Source organism: Aristolochia californica, unplaced genomic scaffold (genome assembly GCF_029961685.1).
Source record: "Aristolochia californica isolate CCGP_79_NKW_82.1479 unplaced genomic scaffold, dmAriCali1.0.hap1 SCAF_6, whole genome shotgun sequence".
Taxonomy (NCBI): Eukaryota; Viridiplantae; Streptophyta; class Magnoliopsida; order Piperales; family Aristolochiaceae; genus Aristolochia; species Aristolochia californica.
In genome coordinates, this window is record NW_027182257.1 from 2,292,073 (window position 1) to 2,315,657 (window position 23,585).

The following is a 23,585-nucleotide window of genomic DNA, read 5'->3' on the forward strand; positions in this document are numbered from 1 at the left end:
CTCAAACTAGCTTGAAGAAGAAGCCTTTGGAGCTTCCCGAGTGAATTCTGTGTAGAAGGTCTCGTCAAGTGATGTGACCCATTATTCAAGTCCCTTGTTCCCATTACCAATGACAAAGGAGACTCATCTCTCTTATTGCCATGGGGACTTCCTCTTCCTCCCATTTTGTTATCTTTATGCACTCGATATTCAAATTTTACACAGAGATTGATTATCTTTTGATGTGAATTCACCGATGATTAGCGCCAAAAGCGTCCCTTCTCGCCCGCCCACCAGAGCTGCGACAAGACGACGAATCAACGCCTTTTCCGTCCCACAGCCCCCGAGAGACACAAGGAGAGAGGCGGCGCTGGGGCGCCCAGGCCTGCTTCGGTGGTCGGTGGAGGCATGCGTCACGGGCACGGCCGCCCCCCTCCCTCCACGCGTACTGTTGCTGGTTCTTCCTTCCCTGACTTCTCTGCTTCAGTCTTTGCCACCTTTTCTCGCGTCTTCCTCGCCACGTTACTTTGGCCTCTTCTGTTCTTCTGTAGCTATTTAATTGGCAACGTAGCTAACCACCGCGGATCGGCTACGGATACCTCATGAAACTGGTCGTACCTTTTGATTGAGAAGATGGGTTTTTCGATCGCTGTGAGAACCCACTGCTGATTACTTCAATTAAGCATTCCTTAAAGATCGTTAGAGACGGATTATATTCACTTAAATTTCTGTCATCATCCGAATCTACAGACTTTGGAACAGCTTGATGAGCAAATCATAATTAAGCAACCAGGTTGAAATGGAGAAGGAAAAAAATCTCTTCTCTAACTAGGTTTTAGGAGCAGTTATTTGCAAAGAAGTTGGTGGCTATTCGACGGTAGATTTCTGGACATGGCGACGAGTTTCTCGACCAGGAAATCAATGGAAAAATAGGGTCAATTTGAGCATCCTTTTCATCTTTAAGGTCTTCATTTTTCCTGTTTAATCTCTGAGGGAAGCGAAGGGAGCCTTCACGTGCTGGCTTCCCATAAGCTTTCTGTAGCCTGTGCTGGCTTCCCATAAGCTTTCTGTAGCCAGCCGGATTCGTAACAAACCATTGCCCAACGCCTGTCTCTCCTTGTCATAATTAATGCTTCAGAAGCTTAAAATGGGGTCGATCCCAGCAGGGTTAATGTTTTTACCAGAATCTCTAGTTCCAGGGTAAGCCAATGTACTCGGCACTTGACTGTGGTCGCCCTTTTATCTCTTCGCTTTTCTTATCCTCCTCTCGCTATCTAGCTCGGACTGTTTGATCTGAGTTTTTATTTTTTTTATTCTTTTTTTTTTTTTTTTTTTTTGAGGGGGTGTAGAGCTTGTGTTTTTAGAGATGAGCCAGTGCGTTCCTAGTTGGGAATTCGACGACAGCAACAACGAGTGTAGTCGTCCTCATTTCCATGGCGATGACAGCAACCCCAATACGGATAACCAGCTCCGTTTAGAAACCATGTGAGCGAGCTTTTGCTGCTTTTTAATTTCTCCGTCGGCTTCTTGTTTTCTCTTTTTCCTTTTCACTGCTTGCTCTTGACTGGTTTGGATTGGAGAATAGAGCGCAGGTTTCTTGTTCTGTTTGGATACTTTTTTACGGTCGAAATACATGGGTGGGGTTTGCAGGTTAGACTACGAAGTGGCGGAGCTGACATGGGAGAACGGGCAGCTGGCGATGCACGGTCTGGGTCTCCCTCGCCCCGCCGGGAAGGCCACGGCGTCCTCTAAGTATACATGGAACAAAACGGGCGCCGGCGGGACCCTCGAGTCCATCGTCAACCAGGCCACGGGCTTACCGCAGGGGAATGCTGCGCCATCTTCCGACGACCTGCTCCCCTGGTTCGACCAACACCGAGCTGCTGCTGCTGGAGCTAATCTTACCATGGACGCCCTGGTGCCCTGCGCCTGGCGAGCAGACTCCGCCGACGAGCATTCCAACCGTGTTCCTGACACTATCGTGGTGTCTTCCACGCGGGTGGGATCCTGCAGCGTCGCCAAGAAGGACGTCGTCGCCGGCTGCGGGGACGACGGTGGTGGTGGTGGTGGTGGTGGTGGTGGTGGTGATGGGGTGAGGAAGCGAGCAAAGGTCGCTTCCGGGTTCTTCGCCGGGAATAGCAGGAATCAGAGCGTGAATCGAAGCGAGAGCCTGCAGGTAACTAGAGACTCCTGCGAGATTGATTTGTCCTCGCAGGAGAACACCAGTTACGGCAAGCCGGGCTCCTCCGGCTCGAAGCCCACCACCATTGACGATCATGATTCCGTCTCCCTCCACAGAAACCAGGAAAGTACTCTTGTCTTATTCTTCGTCTTCAATTTTGCTTTGCCATCTCTTTGACTCATTTTGGATCCGTCTCGTCTAAATCTGCTACCCCTGATAATTACAGAAGGAAGCAGGAAACGGTAGGGAAAAGAAGGCGAACTCAGGAAGGTCCTCCATTTCCACCAAGAGAAGTAGAGCGGCCGCGATTCATAATCAATCTGAACGTGTAAGCCATCCAAAATTCTGTTCTAATTCTTGAATATAAAATTCGAACACAAGATACAAAACAAATCTTCGTTTTGTCTTCAAAATCTAAAGGAGCTTTTAACTAATATTGTAAGAAATTGCTTGATTCTGGCTTCTGAATTTTACTTAGATTTGGTCTTCATTTCCCAAGACCTCTCCTGCGAACAACCACAGCTATGGCTGACCAACTTTGGACCTTGCCGTGTATTTCTCCTGATTTTTGTACAAAATCTGGAATAGTGATGATCCACAGAAAGAAACTTTATGGACTGTTTATCTTTCTCCCATATTGGATTTTCAGAAACATGTCGATCTATTCGTATAAGCAGTTCTTAAAGTGCTGCAGTGCCCCATTTCTCCGTAAAATATTTATGTTGCAGTCGAATCGAATCCAAGCGTTAGTTTTTTAATAGAAACAGTTCCAGTACTCTGAGAATAATCTGCTACTATTATCGTTCAATAACGAGGTTTGTTTTCAGAAAAGGAGAGATAGGATCAACCAGAGAATGAAGACGCTGCAGAAATTGGTACCAAACTCCAGTAAGGTATATTAAATAGCGGAATCCTAAAAGCCACCAGTGTTTCGTCTCTATCCACGAATTAATTAGTCTTTTGGGAAGAGTCCTCCGTCCTTTTTCTTTCTAGGTCGACCAGAAATTGATCTCTGCATCTTCGTTTTCTTCACTTCTTTGCGCATAGACGGACAAAGCGTCGATGCTGGATGAGGTGATCGAATACCTGAAGCAGCTGCAAGCTCAAGTCCAGATTATGAACAAGATGAGTAGCCTGTCGCAGATGATGATGCCAATGAGCATGCAACAGCTGCAAATGGCGATGATGGCCCAGATGGGAATTGGGATGGGGATGGGGATGGGGATGGGCGTCATGGACATGAATGCCATCGCCCGGCCGCCGCAGCCCGCTGGAATGGCTTCCATGCTCCACCCTGCAGCGGCTGCTTTCTTCACGGTGCCCACGCCGTGGGACGGCGCCGCTGACCGACTGACCTCCTCCGCCCCTGCCATCGTACCCGACCCATTCGCCGCCTTGCTCGCCTGTCAGACGCAAGCACAGGTACTCCCCTCCCCAAGCTTACCTCACACTTCAGATTCTCGCGTTACTGATCTTCGTTCTACGGTTTTTTTTATGTTCAGCCGATGACTTTGGACGTGTACAACAGAATGTCTGCCTTGTGTCAACAGCAGCCTATGGTCACAGCAGCGGCCGCCGCCGCCGCTACTGCTTCTCCCTATGCAAGGCAATCCTAAAAACGAAATTCCTGCAAATCGTATTAGTCCTCCTCTCTCGAATCTAATGTGTATATTTACAGAATTTTATTATTGAGATTCTTTCTCCTTTTGTCACTTTTTCCTCCAAAAAGAAAAAAAAAGGAATTCTTTCTTCTTCTCCAACTTGTTTCTCCAAAAGAAGAAAGATTCCTCGATTGGAAGAAGTTGTCTAATCTATCGGAGTTGCAGACAGCAATCGTGTGGTTTTCAGACTGAGTAGGCACGCGAGTTTATGGCGGCCGACACTGATGAGTCCGGTGGTCCCCCCTAAAATGGCCTTTGAATCAGAAACTCTCGTAAAGTGTATTTTTTTATTATTATTTAAATATTCTCCGAGGAAACAATCCTTGCTCGATTGGATATTTTTATCTGATTATTGTTTCATTGTTTAAATAGCATGAAAATGAATATAATTATTTATATTAAATTAATAAATTATAAATTTGAATTATTTTATTATTTTCCATTTATTTACTCTACCGTTTAATAAATAAATAAATAAATAAGTGATATATAAAATAACTTATTCATTATACTCATAATATCTCATATTATATAAAATATAATTGAAATACATATTTACAATCATATCCCTAGAGGAGGCACATAGCCAAACACACAAGTTTAAACCAAAATTCCCAAGGAGTCACGGATGGTGACTAGTAACATGCAATGCCTCCCAAAGGCTGTACAGTAGAAATGATTGGGGACTGATTCCTCCCGGTGCACTCGGACCACATGCTCCATGACCGGTCCGGACAGGCCATCAAACCCCATCGCCATCGTCCCGCTCTTTCACTCAACTAAGGCTTGGAAATGTGAGTTACAGGGTTAGTCTACATAGGGAAAGAAAAAAACAAAAAATCGATTTTCAGGGAGAAGCCGTTGCAGGCATGGGATCGCCATAAACGACGAAACGGTTCTGACCTTTCCGGGCAGTCGCATCTTTCTAGGTTAAAACTTACAAAGAACTACTGTCGATTTCACCAAGACGAACGACACTTCACTCCTCCATTGTCGAATTCCTCTCTCGCGCGGTTAGAGCACTGAAGTTGAACTCCGCCATTAATGCTCCGATTTGGGATGAGGTGGGAGTGAAGAATTAATCTGATTAATCAAGTTTCAAAACCGAGTTCAGTGGATTCACAGCAGAGACCGAAAAGACGGAATCGGAGTGAAAAACGTCTTCTCAGATGTCTGGTCCATGCATCCAGAAAGAGAATCGGCGTCGAGCAGTTGAAGAGATAGGTCACCTAGTTTGGCGTTCGAAGGACTGAATGACAGGTACGGCACGAGACTTGATTGGGCAGAAAAGCATCCGCATGGCTTGTGGAATCACCACACAATCAAAGCAGCTAGCAGCGGTCTCCTCGGAGAAAGAGAAAGAGTGAGAGGGAGGACCTGCTTTGTTCGTGCATTTATCATTGCATGTAGAACGAGCGTCCTCCATGATCACATCGTGGACTCGCGCTGTTGCGCATCTCTGTCTTGGCTACATCTCTGTTAAAATATGAACAGGAAAGCTATCTAGGTTTCGCAGAGATTCGAGGCTAGCTTTCTCAGTGGTGGAGACGCCGAGATCCTCTTCAACCCCTGGTAGATTCCCCTCTTACCTGCTGTTTTTGAAAGTCTGTGATAAATGCGTGGGTTATTGTGGTCCTCTCTAAGTGAAGTGACACGATAGTTCGTGAAACTCGGAAGGAAAGCAGAAGGATGGTAATGGCTGACCTTCTTTTCACTTGAGACGCACTGAACTCTAGTTGGATAATCGGTATCTCGGTGGACTTCCAGTGGGAGAGGACAAATGGGGCACTGGGAATTGGGATTTATCTCCGTATTTAATGGAGGAAACTACAAGAAATAAGTCATTTTCCTGCGAAAAAAAAATAGTTGTGAAAAGTTCAAAAACCTATTACAAAAATATATGGTGATGATTCAAGGTTTTATCCATTTAAAATCATAAGTGAAGCCCTCCATTATCAAGCGCTTGCTGAGAGAAAAAGAGAGAACAAAGCCTGAGCGTGCCTTTTTTGGATGAATGGAAACCCCAAAATGTTAAGATATTTTCTGCTTATCTTTTCCAAAAGAGGCGAAACAAAAAGAGTTCGCTTTTAGTGACAGATTCGATGGAGGTGAAATGCAGTTTCACGGCCTCCCACTTTGCTTCTCTGTTTATGATTTTACAGTAATTAGAACCTCAGGTCGTAACAGGGACAGACGGAGGTTAGTGGTAAGGAAACTAAATGAAAAAATCTTGTTTAAAATTTTTTGGTAATTTATTTTTCAAAATTTCCTTCGGTTTCTTAGTACCAAATACCATTCATGTCAGACATGAAATCTTTTCACATGGATGAGGGCCATGAGGCTGAATTTCAAGCTAGTTCTGGGCTTTCTCAATGATTCTGCAACTGTTCTAAAGCTGAACACTTGCAAAATCTGAAACACACCAGTGGCTAGATCTCTCTATCCTCTTTATCAATCTTTGCTTTCCCCACCCTAAACACGAAGATGGAAGACAATACAGCCTCCCCCATCAGTGACCTGCGGCAACAATTTGTAAAGAAATGAGGTCTACTGGGGAAGAAGATGAAGAAAGATGGAAGGATTTTCCTTGAACGACGAGGGTGCTCTGATTTGCTTCTTTAGTTATGACTCGGAATTAATACTTTCCTAAAAATTTTGAGTCGGACTATCTGAATCACATCAAACTTAGATACTCTTAAATAACTCGGAACAGATTAAGATAGAACCCGTTAATGGATCGAGTCTTGCCCCGTCCTTACCCGGTCAGTTCCGAATGAATCGTGGGTGGCGACTGGCGAGTCTTCACACTACGTAATAACTAGCCTCGAAGTGCGATCATCTTCGTCTCCGCAGTGCAGAGTCCAAACCTTACATTAAAGACTGGAGCAGGCTTCATTACCGACAGGCACCAGTCATTACTATTTAGTACAACAGAACGGATAAATCTTGCAGCAGTGAGGCGAAATAAACAATCAGCTCCTCAGTTCCTGCCTCCCATGGAGGTCGAGGCGACATTAATGACCTGACTAATGTGTGCCCTCCCAATACGGTGAGTCGGTGAGTGCTGCAGTCAAAGACTAAAAGCTGAAAACAATGGCGTCTCTCCTCTCAATCAACGAAAAGATCTGTGTGCCCCCTTTCCCTCCAACAACGCTTATCAGAAGCTGCTATCCTTCCTTTGTTTTTCTCTCTTGGGCCGGAATGTGCTGAAGCTGAAGCTGCTTTACCCATATCACCCCGTACACAGCACAGCCCCAGAAGTCGGCGATTTCTTTGTCGTATCAAAAGAGCAAAGGTACTAATTTTTTGTCGTAACATTTTCTGCCCTACCGACAACTTCTTCAATCTTTTGCATAAACTATTACAGATCTTTCCTTCCTACCGCTTTCCTACACTTTACTTGATTCCTTCTTCAACCTCTTCTCTTTATGATCAGCTGAACCGAATCTCGGCTTCTTCGTCATGATTTCTCTTCTGGGTCTTCTTTCCGTTTATGGCATCTGCTTTGAACGCTATATCCCCGAGGAGGCTAAGGTCGGATCTGTGCAGCTTCTCAAACCAAGATGAATCCACAGCCTCGTTGGTGATCTCAGTGCTGGCGTCTCTTCTGGAGAGGACAACGGTTAGGAACGAGAGGATTCTGAGAAAATGCGAGTGGGTGCTCTCACCCAGAGCTTCGAGTGCTCGAGCGTTCGATTCTCATGAGACGCCAGACATGGAGATTCAATCCTACCTCGAGAGGATATACCGCTACGCCCATGTCGCTCCACTGGTGTAGTCGTCGCCTACGTTTACATCGATTGGTTCTGCCAGTTCCACCCGGACTTCCGAATCACTTCCAATAATGTTCAGACTCCTCATCACCACGATCATGGTGGCTTCCAAGTTTGTTGAGGACATGTGAGTACCCACTACAGTGGAAGAAAATTAAAAGCTGCACATTCTCTTCATGGATCGCCGTTGATGATCCTTTAAAATTTAACTTTTGGTTTTGATTAATTTCTTCTGTTCTACATATGCAGGAACTACAGAAACTCCTACTTTGCAAGAGTGGGGGGATTAACCACGGAAGAGATGAACAGACTGGAGTTGGACTTCCTGTTCTTGATGGGCTTCAAGCTGCAAGTGAGCTTGAGTGTGTTCGAGAGCTACTGCTGTCATCTGGAGGGGGAAGTGAGCAGTGGAGGAGGCTGCCAGATTGAGAGAACTCTGAGACTAATTGTGCAGCAGGAAAGAAATCAATTCCAGCAAGAGCGAGAAGGGAACTCTCGATCGTCAGCTAGCTCAAATTATCGGACATGGTTCTCATTGATCGAATGCAATAGAGACCTCATGGTCACTATTAACTGTATATAGAGATTAAAAATTCAAAACTGTTTGTCATTCTCCTGTGACAGATTTTCCAGTGACAGCAAGGGGTACTAATTATACACAGATGGCCACTGCTATCAGTACTAGAAGATCTTACAGACAAAGCAGAAAGAGCTGTCATTATAAGACATAAAAATAGTAAAAAAATTAGACCTTTTTAGCCAAGATCAGAGAATTCAATCTTTAATCCAAGATTCGAATCTCCTTAATTTTGACACCCAGTGGAAAACCCTCTTGTTAGAAGCTATAACCTACCGATTTACATTTTCAATCACATTTTCATATTAAAACGAAGAAAAAGACAGAAATTTGCAGCGATGCTTTAGTCAGAAAAGGACGAGGTTAATAAGAATTACCACCCCACCGTTTGCTGTAACTCTGTGCGACATCTTCTTTTCACTTCACCGTCCCCGAAGCTCACATAAACACAAAAATAGAAGAAAACCAGCAGGAACTGGACAAGGAAAAGCTGGGTGGCGAGTCCTCCATCGGCCATTAATAACAGACAGCTAGCACAACCGAGTTCCATCAAAAATTATTATCGTGTATACGGACTCCATTCGATGCAGAAAAGAAATTTCCAATAGGGAGCATCACCCATCACCCAATATTACCGATTGGAGGACCATTGAGAAAGAAGAGAGAGAGAGAGAAAGAAGACAGACAAGCACAAACGGGGCGCAAACGCCATTTAAGAATGATGTAAGTTGAATGAGAAATGCTTCATGCTTGGCTTGTAACATCTGACCGGAGGACCATAGAGAAAGAAGAGAGAGAGAGAGAGAGAGTGAAGACAGACAAGTACACACGGGCGCAAACGCCATTGAAGTTCGTTCACCGCCATCATTCGGAGGCGTGTGTAGAAGATTGAGAAATGAATAATGTTAGTTGGATGATAAATGCTGGTGGCTTGTAACATCCTGGTGCTTGTTGGTCTGTCAAAGGAGCTCATTGGCCTTCCTTGTTCCTATCCACCATTAAAAACTGGTGCGGATCGGCGGTAGGTATCATTTATTTTTACACTTCATAAATTCTAAAAGCGTCGATCATCAACTCCTACCAGGGGAAATCCGGTTCAGATTTGCTGTGAGCGTGTGCAATGTGCAAAGAGAGAGAGGATCTGCCTGAATCCAATCGGGCCCCTTTCCCCTCTCTGTTCACAAGCGGCGCAGCTTCGCAACAAATTTCAACTAGTAGGTGAAATCCTGATGAATTGTTCAACTTCAGAAGCAAAGACTACGGGGCAAATCTAAACCTCCTTACCTGACACCCGTACTTGACCACCTTCTCAAGTAGGAACAGCTTCTTGTCCTCTTCAGTTCTGGCATTGCCCTTTTGTAGAGGTGGAGGGGGCCGCCGGTACCCATCGTCGGACTACGTTGGCGATGGCAGAGAAAGACAGATTTTTTTCTTCCTTTCTGTTGTCACTTGTGTCAAGGGCAAAACTAAAAATTAAAATGGAAAGAACAGCAGCAGCAAAGCGGAGCATCAACTTGACGAGCCCCCGGCGAGGATCGAACTCGCGACCTTTCGCTTACGAAGCGAACGCACTACCACTATGCTACGGAGGCTGTACTGCATTATAGCTACTCTAGGAGGCTCTCATATTGAAAGGTACTCTAGGAGGCAGGTAACCAGCACAAGAAACGTGTCAAATGTGGTGGTGTTGTACGCCGGCATCGGCGGCGATCTGGACCCCGTTGCAGTGGTCCCCAAGCGCTGGCTCGTCGCCGACCAGCTTCTGTCCTGCGAAGACCCCACCTCCATCTCCCTAAGGCGACCATTCGTTCGCGGATACATCATCAACCTGGACCTCGAGATGGAAATCTGGGATCGCGTCTTCCGCTCCATCCTCCGTGTCAAACCCGCTCTGTCCTCCCTGCTCGCTTCTTTTCTTTTAAGATTTACTCAGATATTTCTTCCCTTAATGAGAAATTATATAATATTCTGTAAATCCGGTGATTGGGATAATCCCGTTAATCACTCAAATTCTTCCATGTATATTTTGTATAACAGTTATTTACGCCGATGATGTGAATGAGAAATCAAGATTGAAAGTGAAGTATTATTTTCGAGTTGGTATCAGAGCAGGTTGGTCCCGAGTTCGAGTCCCGCTCCCACCGAATTTTATCCCAGGTATTTCTGGTGAATTTGTCCTAGGTTTTTCTAGGAGTTTATCCCGGGTTTTTCCGGTGAATTTGTCCACGGGTTTTCCGTGCGGGAGAATGTTGGAATTTGTGTTTGTATCGACCGGGCCAGTCCTTGTATAAGATCCGTGGGGTTGCTTTCCTAACAGGTCCGAGCCTTTTAGCGCAATGGTTTCAACACGGGACACCAAAAAAAAAATTATTGGTCCGATCCGTAGATTGATTCGGTCTGGTCCGGTTTGCTTTCTAAACAACAAAATTGGTCCGATCCGGTCCGTAAATCGATTTGGTCTGGTCCGGTTCACGTTATTGCGCTGGGCTGATCGTGGTCTCGGACGGACCAGGTCGCTCGGCAAATAATTAACCCGGACCTAAGTTTAAACGAACAAAATTTTTTTTTTACTGTACCTCGTCTTCATCGAGACTCTCGACAGTGCTGCGTCTCTTCCCTTTCGCCGGCGTCGGTGAGGCTGAAGGCCGTCGTCGGTGCAAATTTGCCTCCTTCGAGATGTCGTCGGTGAGGCTGGACCGGTGCCGGTGAGGCTTTTCTCCTTCTTGTTTTTTTTTTTTTTTTCTTCTTCGTCGGTCAGTGAAGCACTGGCTCGGCTACGATCGTCGGCGGCCTGCGGAACTTCCGAACAACTTTTTTTCCGCGGCGATTCGTCGATCGGAAGTTTTCTGATGGAAGACCGAGTAGTGGCTCGGCTACGGTCGTCGGCGTAAAGCTCTGTTTCGCTGCGAAACAGAGTACGTCGACTGAGATTACGGAACAGAGCTTTCGCTCTGCTCTTCGGTGATGAGAAGGAGGACGAGATGATAAACGGTGGTTTGTTTCTTTTATTGATGATCACACCCGTATGACTTGGATTTGTTTAATGAAATCAAAAAGCGAAGTTAGTTCGTTGTTCAAACAATTTCACAAAATAATAGTCACTCAGTATCATTCTACAATACGAACTCTTCAAAGTGACAATGAGGGAGAATTTGTGAATCAAAGTTTCAAAGAATATCTAGATGATCATGGTATTACTCATCAAATTACTTGTCCGTACACCCCTCAGCAAAATGGAGTTGCAGAGCGAAAGAACCGCCACCTTCTTGAGGTTGTTCGTGCTTCCTTGTTTGAAGCTCATATATCGACAAGTTACTGGGGTGAAGCCATCACAACTGCAGCTTACCTTATCAATCGAATACCCTTGAGTGTGTTACAATTTCAGACTCCCTTGAGTGTTCTTCATAAAACCATAAGTTCACCTACTGTGCCGAATCTATCACCAAAAGTTTTTGGGTGTGTAGCCTTTGTTCACCTCCATAAGTCATTAAGACATAAATTGGAACCCCGAGCTCTCAAGTGTGTTTTTGTTGGTTATGCTTAACATCAGAAAGGTTATCGTTGTTATCATCTTCCATCTGGCAAATTGTATGTCACTCTTGATGTGGTATTTCACGAAGAAAACATGTATTATTCTACTCCCGAGTCTTCAATACAGGAGGAGAACAAGATTGAATTGAAGACCCTTTATTATCATTTGGATACTACAAGTGGTCAATATTCTGATTACAACTGTGGACATCAAAATGATTCACAGGATGGAGAAAGACAAGACCAGATGGAAGTTATGCAACCAGAGTCTCAGCCGCCATCTTCCCCCCTTCATAATGAGTCCGAGTCCATGTCTGAACCTCAGGTAAGTTCCGAAACTCAACTAAGAGTGCTACTTCATCGAACCACAAGAGGAAAACCTAGAGTCAATTATAAACCTCTTCTCACCTTTAAATCTCAGTATCCCATGCATAATTTTGTGTCTTATCATAGATTGTCAAAGGCAAATGAGGTATTTGTGGATCAATTATCTGTTATATCTATTCCTAATAGTGTGCAGGAAGCCTTGGAAGATTCTAAATGGAAAGAAGCCATGAATGAAGAAATGAGGTCTCTTCAGAAGAATTCAACATGGGAAGTGGTTGACCTACTTGTAGGAAAGACACCAGTTGGATGCAGGTGGGTATTTACTATTAAATATAAAGCCGATGGCACCATTGAAAGGTTCAAAGCAAGGCTTGTCGCCAAAGGATATACTCAAACCTACGAGATCGATTATATGGAGACATTCGCACCAGTGGCCAAAATCAACACTGTTCGGATTCTACTATCTCTGGCTGTGAATCTTGATTGGCCCTTATATCAGTTTGATGTAAAAAATGCATTTTTACACGGAGATCTCCAAGAAGAAGTATATATGGAATTACCTCCTGGATGCATTATGCAAAACAAAGGAGGCAAACAAGTATGTAAACTGAGGAAATCCCTATATGGTTTGAAGCAATCCCCGAGGGCGTGGTTTGGAAGGTTCATGAATTTTATGAAATCTATCGGATACAAGCAAAGCAACTCAGATCATACTCTCTTTCTGAAATATAACAAAGAGGGCATCACAGCTCTTATTGTATATGTTGATGATATGATAGTAACTGGGAATGATCCAGAAGAAAAGAAATCATTGCAAAATCGTCTTGCTAGAGAATTTGAAATGAAGGATCTTGGCTACTTAAAATATTTTCTTGGCATTGAAGTATCCAGGTCCAAGGAAGGAATTTTTCTATCTCAACGAAAATATACTTTGGATTTATTGAAGGAAACTGGTATGACAGCATGTAGTCCAGTCAGTACTCCTATGAAAGAAAATCTAAAACTTGAAATACATTTAGATCAAGTTCCTGCTAACAAGGAGCGTTATCAGAGACTAGTTGGGAGGTTAATGTATCTTGCACATACCCGACCAAACTTAGCTTATGTACTAAGTGTGGTTAGTCAATTTATGCACTCTCCAAGTGAAGAACATATGAATGTCGTCAACCGTATCCTACGCTACCTGAAATCATCTCCAGGGAAAGGAATTTTATTTAAAAAGGGAGGTGACTTGAAAATTGAAGGTTATACTGATGCCGATTGGGCTGGGTCAATAGAAGATCGACGATCAACCTCTGGATACTTTACATTTGTAGGTGGAAATTTGGTCACTTGGAGAAGTAAGAAACAGGAGGTGGTGGCTAGATCTTCAGCTTAAGCCGAATATAGGGGAATGGCCAAGGCAATATGTGAATTATTATGGATCAAAAATCTGATACAAGAACTACATATTGAGCAGACAAGTCTTATGAAATTATATTGTGACAATAAGGCCGCATGTGATATTGCCCACAACCCAGTCCAGCACATGATAGAACTAAACATGTTGAAGTTGATAGACACTTTATTAAAGAAAAGTTAGAAGCAAGAATCATTGAAGTCCCTCATGTTCGATCTGAGGATCAGCTTGCCGATGTGCTAACCAAGGCAGTGTCTTACCGAGCTTTTAACAAATGTCTTGACAAGTTGGGCATAAGTGATATCTATGCACCAACTTGAGGGGGAGTGTTATGATTTACTCAGAGATTTCTTCCCTTAAGGAGAAATCATGTAATATTCTATAAATCCGGTGATTGGGGTAATCCCGTTAATCACTCAAATTCTTCCATGTATATTTTGTATAACGGCTATTTAAGCCGATGATGTGAATGAGAAATCAAGATTGAAAGTGAAGTATTATTTTCGAGTTTTTCAACCTCCCCTCCGTCCAACGTGCTACCGACGAGTTCGTCTTCTAGGACTTCGGCTTCAAGTGCCTCTTAAGTGGCAGTAGGGGGTGGAATTGATGAGTCCTCTTCTGCCCTAAACAAGTCTCTTGAAATTACTCTTAAAGATTTTTCTTCTCTGGGAGAATTGGCCTCTATTTATAACCATTTAATCCTCTATCTTTGATCATTTCCAGTATGTGCCACTTATTTGAGTCATGACTAACATTTTGTTGCTTTCAAAATTCCATGTGACGAGGCCATATTTCACTCCTCTTTTAAAGTATGACCTGTTTTCACTAATTATAATCTGAGTGGTTTGTCATGAAAAAAATCATGATTTGAATATTCAGTTTATCTTCACCATCAGAACCCTTGAGCTGCTTGAAGTTACAGAGTAATGAAAAGTTCGAATCCACAAAAACCTGGGTATACAAAATAACTTAACTGGCGAGCCTACCTGCATTTGGGTGAGAGAGTTCTGGATAAGCCTTTGAGCTTGTTCCATGATAATCCACTTGAGTAATCAATGGTCATATTAATACATCAGTTTCCTGAAGATGCAAAAATTAATATGTTCAATTAGCATATTAATCACACATAAATGCAGGGAAGAGGAATTAAGTGGAAACAGCCAAATAATCACAAATTACTTGGATTGCTTTGAGAAATGCTCTTCAGTTTATCGACACAATTGACTGTGCTTTTGTTGTTTGAGTCCTGCAAACACCAGAATTTTTGTCAATACTTCAACCTTTGGCAATGTGAACAAGATCCATCCATGGCAAAGAATAATATGGATTTTAGAAATTTGTCATTTTATACCATATGGAATAAACAGAACGAATAAGTTCTTGAAGACTCACATTCATTAAAAGGGACATGCAAATATGTAAAGAACCAAAGACAGAATCAAGAAGCCAGATTGTTGTAAAGCTAATCAGTCTATTGACATATAAGAGTGTTAACTCAAAAGCTAGAGTTAAAAACAGAAACTACATATTGCTACTATGAAACCTTCCAAAGTTCAAGGAACCTCCCAGTTACACAATCCATCAAGTTTTAGGAGCAATGTTTGAATAGGATAGCAGCCTAACTTGGATAAGCAATGGACAGTTGCACATATGAGCGTGTATGGCTCAAGATTCTTCCTCTGCAGAAGGCCCTCTTAGTTGAGAGTATTTTCTAGTCTTCTGCACTCTGGAACCTGGAGCTGTCAGATACTATACTAGGGGTTTTTCCTATTAACATATTTACATACATACTGTATTGTGCAGTACTCCATGGACTCAGTGCAGACATAGTTGCAACAATCTGGTTTTTGAAGGATTAACACAGACATACTTGCAACAATCTGGTTTTTGAAGGACTAACACAGACATAGTAGCAACAATCTGGTTTTTGAAGGACTAACTGAACTTTTCATGTGAGGAGGTGGATCAAGGTATGAAATCCTTGAGTCACTTGGAAGCATGTTGTTGCTGCCAGAACTCCAAAGACAGAAAATCTTCTGATCCAGAATCTCTTTGCTAATGTGCAAATTGTTCTATTTAACAATTTATATTCCATCATATTTCACATTGAAAATGACAGGTGCTCTGTCTGAAATCTGAAAGTGCACCAACCAATTCCAAACTGTAGGCAAGAAATCAGATTCACTTAATGAAATTCTTTAGGAGATGGAATCCCAAGCTCCAACTTCAGGCCAAGCCAATTGTATTAACTGTACAATGGTGTCTTCTCAGAAAACAAATTAAAAATAGAATGCTGAACTCAAAAACAGCCAAAAAAAGAAAAATATAAAAATAGACAATTGCTAACTTTGCAAACTACCAAAAAGAAAATGGATGATGCTAATTCTACATAAATCCAACAAGAATCTCCCGTAAATTGGTCTATAGAGTTTTGTAGTGAGAAGTTCTTTCTCTAAATATGATAGAATCACATTTTCCTGGTTGCTGGTCATGAAAAGATGTTCAAAAAGAAAATATCAATTAGGATCATTTAATGCCACCAACTATTCAAGAGGTACCATTATAACAGTATGGGGTTCCCATGCAACCTTCTAGTTCCTAGAGTCTTTAGATCTGCCAAAGCAAGTGAAATTGAACTGTAAAGAAATAAAAAAATCAGCTTTAACGAGCAATATAACCCATGAACTCTTTTTCTGCTCAATGACCCCAAACCCTTATGTTTTCCATGAGATGACTCTCTTGTGGGGAAAATCTAATCACGACTGTACTTCCTCTTAGGCCAAATTTCTCTTATTTTTTTCTCTCTCACTGAATTCTCCAATACTTTCACAACTAAATAAGTGGTTAACAGCCCATCAGAAGGCCAGATAAAAGTGGAGGGTTGTTTAGGTCTACAACCAGTGGAAAACCACAGTCAATAATAACACCATAAGTCGTCCAATTTTGTCATAGTTCACAGACAGATTGAAAAGTTTCCACTTCCGGACAAATTTTTATTTTGACCAAAATCCTGCCAAGGTTTCTTAGTACTTGACAATTCCCTCTCCCTTGCACAATTTTACTTACCTGTAAGTCTCCTTATAGAAAGCTTATCAAAACAAAACCAAAAAGTTCATACAAAATGTCCTTAAAAGCACTAAACAATATCAAGACTTCAAATCACTCCCAAAGGCATGTAATGAAAACTCATGCAAATGTTTCTTAAGAAAGCAATAAAGATACTATGGAAGAGAATAGAATTAGCAAATGCAGTACCAAATATCTATCTCAATTCCTTACTGTCCACTCCATAGCAGTAAAGGGATCCTTTCCCATGACCAACGCCAACCGATAAAGAAGAGAAGTCCCAAAAACATTAGATGCCATCTCTCCCATCAACAGACAAAAACCTATCGAGTTCAGCATCTAAATAACTATGTTAAAACGCATAAAGTACTCTTGTATGATCGTTACATAACAGGAGATAAGAAATAAAACTCCCAACTATGCACGCCACAGTCCAAATCCTTACCCGTTAACTGGCAATCAGCAAAGTATGCATAGTAAGCCAGCATTTACTAATGTTGGTGCTGCGATTCGAGCTTAAAGGTCGCAGAGGTTTAAAGAGATATAAATTAGCTCTAGCTCCAAAAGTTATTACCAACCCAAGTAAGAGATAAACGGCAAGAAAGTGTGCAAATACGTGAAAAAAGAAGCTTGGGAAATTGAGGGACCTGAAGCTTGTTGGTCTTGATATAAGACCAAACACGAATGAAACAGCTCAAAGGGGAACTCAGTGATTGACCCAAGAATGCGCGGAGCGAGGAAGGAAGATTGTGGAGGTGATCAAGTTTGCGACTTTCTTTGGGTTGTCTGCGATGGCCTTCTTCAACTTTCGCGGCAATTTCTTTTCCCGCTTTTCTCTACAAAGTAATTTTATATAATAAATACCCTCTTTTTTATTTATATAAATTCATGATATTAGTGTTATATTTGATTTCCAATTTAAGAGTGAGAATTTACATATTAAAAAAGTAACAATTTGATTAAGTATTTGGATATTATAAAAGTAAGTATTTGTTTAATCATTTAATTTTTATATATTTAATTAAATAAATAATTTAAAATAAATTTATAGTTTAATTTTAATTTAAATCAAGTTAAAATTATTTTAATTTAGTCAAATAAAACTATCTAAAATAAAATTTAAATCTATTAAAGTATTTTTACATAATAAAATACCATCTTTTTTACTTATATAAATTCCTAATTTTTAATATTATATTTAATAACTATTTTAAGAGTGAGAATTTAGATATTATAAAAGTAACAGTTTGATTAGCATTTGGTTATTATAAAAGTGGATTAGTTTAATCATTTTTATATATTTAATTAAATAAATATTTTAAATTATTTTAAAAATTATTTATTTATTTAAAACAAGTTAAAATTTATTTTATTTTAGTTAAATAAAAGTTTATTATAAAATTAAATCTATAAAAGTAATCTTTTATAATAAAATACTCTCTTTTTATTTATATAAATTTATGGTTTCCGATAGTATATTTAAATACTATTTTAAGAGTAAGAATTCAAATATTAAAAAGTAACAATTTGATTAAGCATTGGATATTATAAAAGTAAAATTTATGTAAGTAATTTTATTTTATAGATTTTATTAAATAAATAAATAAATTTAATTATTTATTAATTCAAACAAATTAAAACCTATCTTATCTTATTAATAGAAATGTTAAATAAAACTATCTATTAAAATATTGTCAAATGGTGCCTTAATTAGTAGGATTTTTAAAAAAAAATCAATAAAATTTAGGTGAATTTGGAGATTTGTTGAATAGTGTCTTGGATTACATCAATTATTGATCATAGATTATGTCAATTAAATCATGTAGAACAAATAAATTTAATATTTTAATTATAATTTAATATTTTTAGACCCATTTAATTTTTTACTTATTTTTTTATATTTAATGTTGCTTTCGTTTTGGCATACAAAAATTACCAAGTTTTCCTAGTTAACTCAGACCGACTGGGACTAAGTTCTAAAACTATGATTTGAGGAATTGTTTTGAAATTAACCATTTCTTGTGGCTGTGGCGGTAAAAATACCTGATTTTGAGGACGACAGAGAAAATATAAGATGCCTTTTAAGGTGCTTTCCCCAAAAGTTGCCCACTAACGGTGAGTGAGGCCGACGGGCACGGCCGCATGTGCTGCCCGATTCATCCCTCGCCCTTTTAAAAACTTTAGCCATTTTTGACGAACGGAGGCAGCTCAAATCGCAGATCTCTCACTCTCTCTCCCTCCGCCTTCTCGCTTTCTCTCCTTTATTTTCGCCATGAGCCTCTTCGGTCTCGGCAGGCAAGCTTTCCTCTGCTGTTGTAGCTTTTGTTTTCCTTTCTTAATTCTCTACTATTCGCTCTGGTTTTTATTGATTTTGTGCTCAATTTGGACAATTAATCTTGGTTTCCTAGTCGATTGTGAGACTAGCATTCATTACTTTCTATAATAAGACGTGGTCGCGTAAGTCCACGCGTTTAGCCTGGGATGCTGTAGGCTATTTCTATCAATTATTTAGTTGGATTTCACCGGGCATAGTCTACTTTACTAGAAACGTGATGATGGAACCAAGGATAGTAATTTGGTTTGATAAAGTGGTGCCGAAGGCAATATATTTAGTCCTAGTTTCGTTTTTTCATTGGACATCTTAGTTTGTGGCCTTCAGTTCTTTGACTTACCTTCCTTCTGTGGTTAATATTCTTCGTTTTTCCAGTGGGTGTCGATTGACTTCTGTGTCAGCTTGGCTAGAAGGATAAACCACTTGTGTCAATTCTTACTTGAATTTGATATCTACAGAAGACTAGAGGCCATTGCCTTTTGGTTGTTTTTTTGCCCGACCTGTGTTTTGGGAGGCGTATTTTGTCTTTCTGAACCAGTGAAATGGAGCACTGGATGCTGGACTTTATCTGTTCATTGTGAAAGATGAAATTCAATTGAGATAACGCTCTCTTCAAGCGATATGAACATATTGTTGTCTGGAATAACGTCTAATGTGTCTCCACTGGTCACGGAATCATCATAGAACTTGTAAAGTAGCCTCTAAGGGTCACTGTCGACCTCTTCAAATATTGCTTCTTTTAAGTGTTAAAACAAGTCTAGATTCTGATGGGGAAATAAAAACAGCCCTACTTCTATTTTGAATGAGAATGACATTTGTTTGCCTTGGACAGGAACCAGAGGACTTTCCGCCCAAAAAAGAGTGTGCCATCTGGGAGTAAGGTGTACCATTTTTGCTAGCTTTGTTCTTAGTTTAAGTATACATCTAACTGTGAACTGTGGTCCTGCTTTAAGCTCTGACAAGTCATTGTTTACGAGTTCCATTTCTAAACTCATGTCTTCTGAACTATGTGAATCTTGCTAGCCTATTTATACAGAATCAAGCGAAAGTTTTAGTTAGAGGCTGCCTATGTATGTCATGTTGGTGATAGAATAATTTGGTTTGTAACTTGAGAGAGAACTCATTCAAGACAAATCCAGACACACATATTGACCAAATTTCAAGTGGTTTGGTAAAACTTGTTTCGGGTTATTTTTATCAGTTTTTTGTGTTAAATCACTTTCTTGCTGAATTCTATGTTGATTCTGTACTTTCTCATGTGGTTCCAAGTCAATTTGTCACTGGGTGAACTTAGCTGAATCCAGAATATGTTGGTTTTCTTCATTTTTGGCTGCTTCCAGGTTGAAATTCATATCTATGTAACTCTTAAATTGTTTCAGGGAGCACAATTGCGACAACACATTGATGCCACCTTGGGGAGTGGAAATCTCTGGGAAGCAGTACGTCTCCCACCTGGGGAGGATGTCAATGAATGGCTAGCTGTCAACAGTAATACTCTCTCTCTCTCTCTCTCTCTCTCTCTCTCTCTCTCTCTCTCACTCTCTCTGAAGAAAATGAGCATGTTGTCTTATTTCACTCTTAAAACCTGAAGTTATTCGTCATCTTCCTTTGGCCTAGATAACATCAATTTGTGATTATCACGAAAAATTATAAATCATGGACAGAAAGTTCTTTCCATTCTTTTTCCTTGCAATAAGTTTCTTCATGATTTTGGTGCTGGATTGAAAGCTGAAATAAAGTTGTTGAACTTTTTCTATTTTCAGCTGTGGATTTCTTTAACCAGGTGAATCTGCTCTATGGCACTCTTACTGAATTCTGCACACCTGAGAACTGCCCTACCATGACTGCTGGACCTAAGTATGTCTCATTACATCATGTACTGGACATTTTAGTATTTTATTAGGTGTATGATTTTTTTTAACAGTGCTGCGTCCTAATTCTGTGAAATATGTCAGGATGCATAAATTATATCTATAATTTACATATAAACAAATCGGTTAGACTCTTCCTATTATCGAGTTATCCCACTTTTAGGGTTAAAGACATCAGTTTGCAATGCTGTAACTCCTTCGAGGATATTTTTTTTGGAATTCATATCTCTTCCAAATCTAGCAACTTCAGTCTTTGATCAGATGATATAGAGCTTAAATTTAGTGGCATCTCAAATTCAGATAAAAGCAGTTTCTCTCTACCACTGTTTCGGATTTCCATATAAGAAGCTTATCCCTCAGTTTTCTATATGCAGGGATGGAAATCTTACAATTACAATTATCTATTTGATAAATAGCACAGATGTAGTGGTCCCCTGTAGCTGCCATTATCTAAATGACCTATTGCACTTGTTTATCGGTTTCATGAGCTGCAATGGTTATAATGGGGATTTGAACCTATGACAGGTACGAATACAGATGGGCTGATGGAGTGCAAATAAAGAAGCCTATTGAAGTGTCAGCTCCAAAATATGTGGAGTACTTGATGGACTGGATTGAAGTTCAGCTTGATGATGAATCCATATTCCCTCAGAAGCTTGGTAAGATCTTTGGTTTTTTCTAGGAATAATTTAAATTATTTCTTTTCTTTGGACCTCACTTCTAGTTATGTGGCTTGACTTGTAGGTACACCTTTCCCTTCAAACTTCAAAGATGTTGTAAAAACCATTTTCAAAAGACTGTTTCGAGTTTATGCCCATATCTATCACTCTCATTTTCAAAAAATTGTGAGCCTTAAGGAAGAAGCTCATCTTAACACATGTTTCAAGCATTTCATCCTGTTTACACATGTAAGTATTTTGCTGTTCATATCTGTTTTGCTATTTTGCACTTACACTTGGTACAGAAAATATATCCATTTATTCAGTTTCAGTAGTTGGTCTATTTCTTCACCTGCTTTCTCCATCTCCAGCTTTAGAAGATATTTTGTCCATGTTTATTAAATTATGTTCAGTCCCTCTGAAAGAACTTTGCTTCCAGTGGATTGAAATTCTAGTTGATTTTGGCTATATTTTTAATCTTGTACAATTCAATGGCTTTAGCTGTTATCTTGTTCTTTCATCAGACAATAGGCAACATTAACTTTCCTCTACAGCTGCTTCTTTGGCCATGTTTGCCATCTGAGTTCAACCATTTTCCCTCTAGTCTGGGGCGTTAGTTCTTTTTCTATTACTGACTTTGCTTTTTATTTCAGGCATTCTTTCGACTTATTGTTGAAGGCACCTCTGTTCCATTATCACTTCTTTGCCTTCTTCCTTACATGGGGTCTATAGGTTATTTTTTGACTGCATTGTATTGTATTCATTGCTTCCTTCAGGAGCTTAAGTCATTAGGAGGGACAGTTACTTCAGCCATTCAAATGAAGCAAACATTGTTTTTCTATATCCCATGCCTTTAGTTGCTTCGTGTCAATTCCTGTTTTACCTTTAGATGTTAAAAAGAATTAAGAGTATGTGAATGTGAATAGCAACGAATATGAGTTATTTTTCCTTATTGACCTTCAAGTAAGAAAAACTCGAGGGACTGATGAAGTGAAACTTCTTAAAGCATGACTGATCTTTCATTGTGTTCTTGTGCAGGAATTTGGGTTGATAGACAAGAAAGAGCTTGCACCACTTCAAGAGCTTATAGAATCTATTGTTTACTCTTACTAACAGGTATAAGCTTGTTCAACTAGTAACCAACTTATTTCATAACTGTGAGTGGCCGTATGTGATTCCTGATTACACTTCTTCCCCTGCAAATGAAGTGAGGAATCTGACATTGTAGAGAGGTAGATGTACTAGTGTTTGATATATCGTGTTAACTGGTGAATGTATCTGTCCTTACAGAAAAAACAAAAAAAAAAAACACCTAGGTGATTGAATCTGTAATCTTGTCTATGACAATAAAATATCATTTACTGGTGAAAATATTCAACTCGCATCCTGTGTCCCCAGTGAGATCCTTGATTGTGTAAAATATTGATTCTCTAGATCGGATTAGATACAGGTGAGATAATACCCCCGACATTTCTTTATTGTATTTTATCATTTCTATTAGAGAGACAAGCTTGATAAGGCACCAATATACATATAATGAGGTGTATCTTGTAATGATAGAGTGCATTGCTCCCTAAAACCTATATATTGGACAAGGTCTAGCAGGTGTTTGCAAATTTATTTTATTATTTGTTATACCATTTTAAAGGCATATTTAAGAGTTTCGCCTAATTGCAGATTATTGAGTGTGAAAGATAATGGAGTGATCTTAATGTATTTTTGGGTCCTAAGTCTCTCAGGGATTTCGGCTTTCGTTTAGTTGATACAGGTAAGAGGTATCTCGCTCAGTTGCCTGAACAAGTAGGGTGAATTATGTGATTTACTTTAAAAGATTACCTTATATTTCTACTGTATATATTTTGATATGATTATTACTCATCATGCTGGAGTAGCTTTTAGAGAGTATTAGGGTTAAAATAGGTACCGCGTACGACGTTTTCCAAGGATTTTCATTTGTTCATTAAATAGAATGAGTAGATTTGAAGCTTATTATCCAAGCATGAGTACCCAAATGTAAAGAAGGATGGTATTATAATTTTTTAATCGTAGAGTCTGTTTGGAACCGTGAAATGAGAGTTATAATATTTTCCATCTTAAAATGATGGAATTCCAAGAGAAAAGAAAAGAAATAGAAAGGGGTAGAAATTTCTCGAAACCTTCCATCCTCCTTAGCCAATGAGCCAGAAAATAGGGATGGCATCAAACCAAGCCGGTTTGGTTCCTGCTCA

The 23,585-nt window shown here is 40.2% G+C and overlaps 2 protein-coding genes, 1 non-coding gene and 1 pseudogene across 4 annotated transcripts; 3 read left to right on the plus strand and 1 right to left on the minus strand.

Annotated features, from left to right (window-relative positions):
* Positions 1–1,392: 1,392 nt before the first annotated feature.
* LOC137935170 (transcription factor UNE10-like) lies at positions 1,393–4,218 on the plus strand. Its single transcript, XM_068779857.1, has 6 exons — positions 1,393–1,464; positions 1,630–2,281; positions 2,385–2,489; positions 2,989–3,054; positions 3,209–3,583; positions 3,664–4,218. Coding segments are annotated over exons 1-6 (1,314 nt in total). The 5' UTR covers positions 1,393–1,462; the 3' UTR covers positions 3,778–4,218.
* A 3,057-nt stretch (positions 4,219–7,275) lies between these two features.
* Positions 7,276–8,134, plus strand: LOC137935533 (cyclin-U2-1-like; annotated as a pseudogene).
* A 1,558-nt stretch (positions 8,135–9,692) lies between these two features.
* On the minus strand, positions 9,693–9,764 carry TRNAT-CGU (transfer RNA threonine (anticodon CGU)). The gene has a single exon. It is a non-coding gene; the product is annotated as a tRNA-Thr (tRNA).
* An 8,846-nt stretch (positions 9,765–18,610) lies between these two features.
* On the plus strand, positions 18,611–22,844 carry LOC137934431 (MOB kinase activator-like 1A). Of its 2 annotated transcripts, XM_068778756.1 has the most exons (8): positions 18,611–18,790; positions 19,660–19,708; positions 20,207–20,315; positions 20,591–20,684; positions 21,224–21,357; positions 21,443–21,606; positions 22,011–22,089; positions 22,396–22,844. In XM_068778756.1, the coding sequence occupies exons 1-8, from the start codon at positions 18,768–18,770 to the stop codon at positions 22,491–22,493; spliced, it is 750 nt and encodes a 249-aa protein (XP_068634857.1). In that variant the 5' UTR covers positions 18,611–18,767; the 3' UTR covers positions 22,494–22,844. The 2 variants fall into 2 exon arrangements, with proteins under 2 accessions (XP_068634857.1, XP_068634858.1); XM_068778757.1 differs by lacking the exon at positions 22,011–22,089 and having other exon boundaries at positions 22,396–22,838.
* Positions 22,845–23,585: the final 741 nt, after the last annotated feature.

Coding starts and splice junctions, on each gene's coding strand:
- LOC137934431 (XM_068778756.1), top strand. CDS start 18,768: ATGAGCCTCTTCGGTCTCGGCAG. Junction 19,709..20,206: donor GTGTGCCATCTGGGAGTAAG/GTGTACCATTTT, acceptor AAATTGTTTCAG/GGAGCACAATTGCGACAACA. Junction 21,358..21,442: donor CATATTCCCTCAGAAGCTTG/GTAAGATCTTTG, acceptor CTTGACTTGTAG/GTACACCTTTCCCTTCAAAC.
- LOC137935170 (XM_068779857.1), top strand. Junction 2,490..2,988: donor TTCATAATCAATCTGAACGT/GTAAGCCATCCA, acceptor GTTTGTTTTCAG/AAAAGGAGAGATAGGATCAA. Junction 3,055..3,208: donor TGGTACCAAACTCCAGTAAG/GTATATTAAATA, acceptor CTTTGCGCATAG/ACGGACAAAGCGTCGATGCT.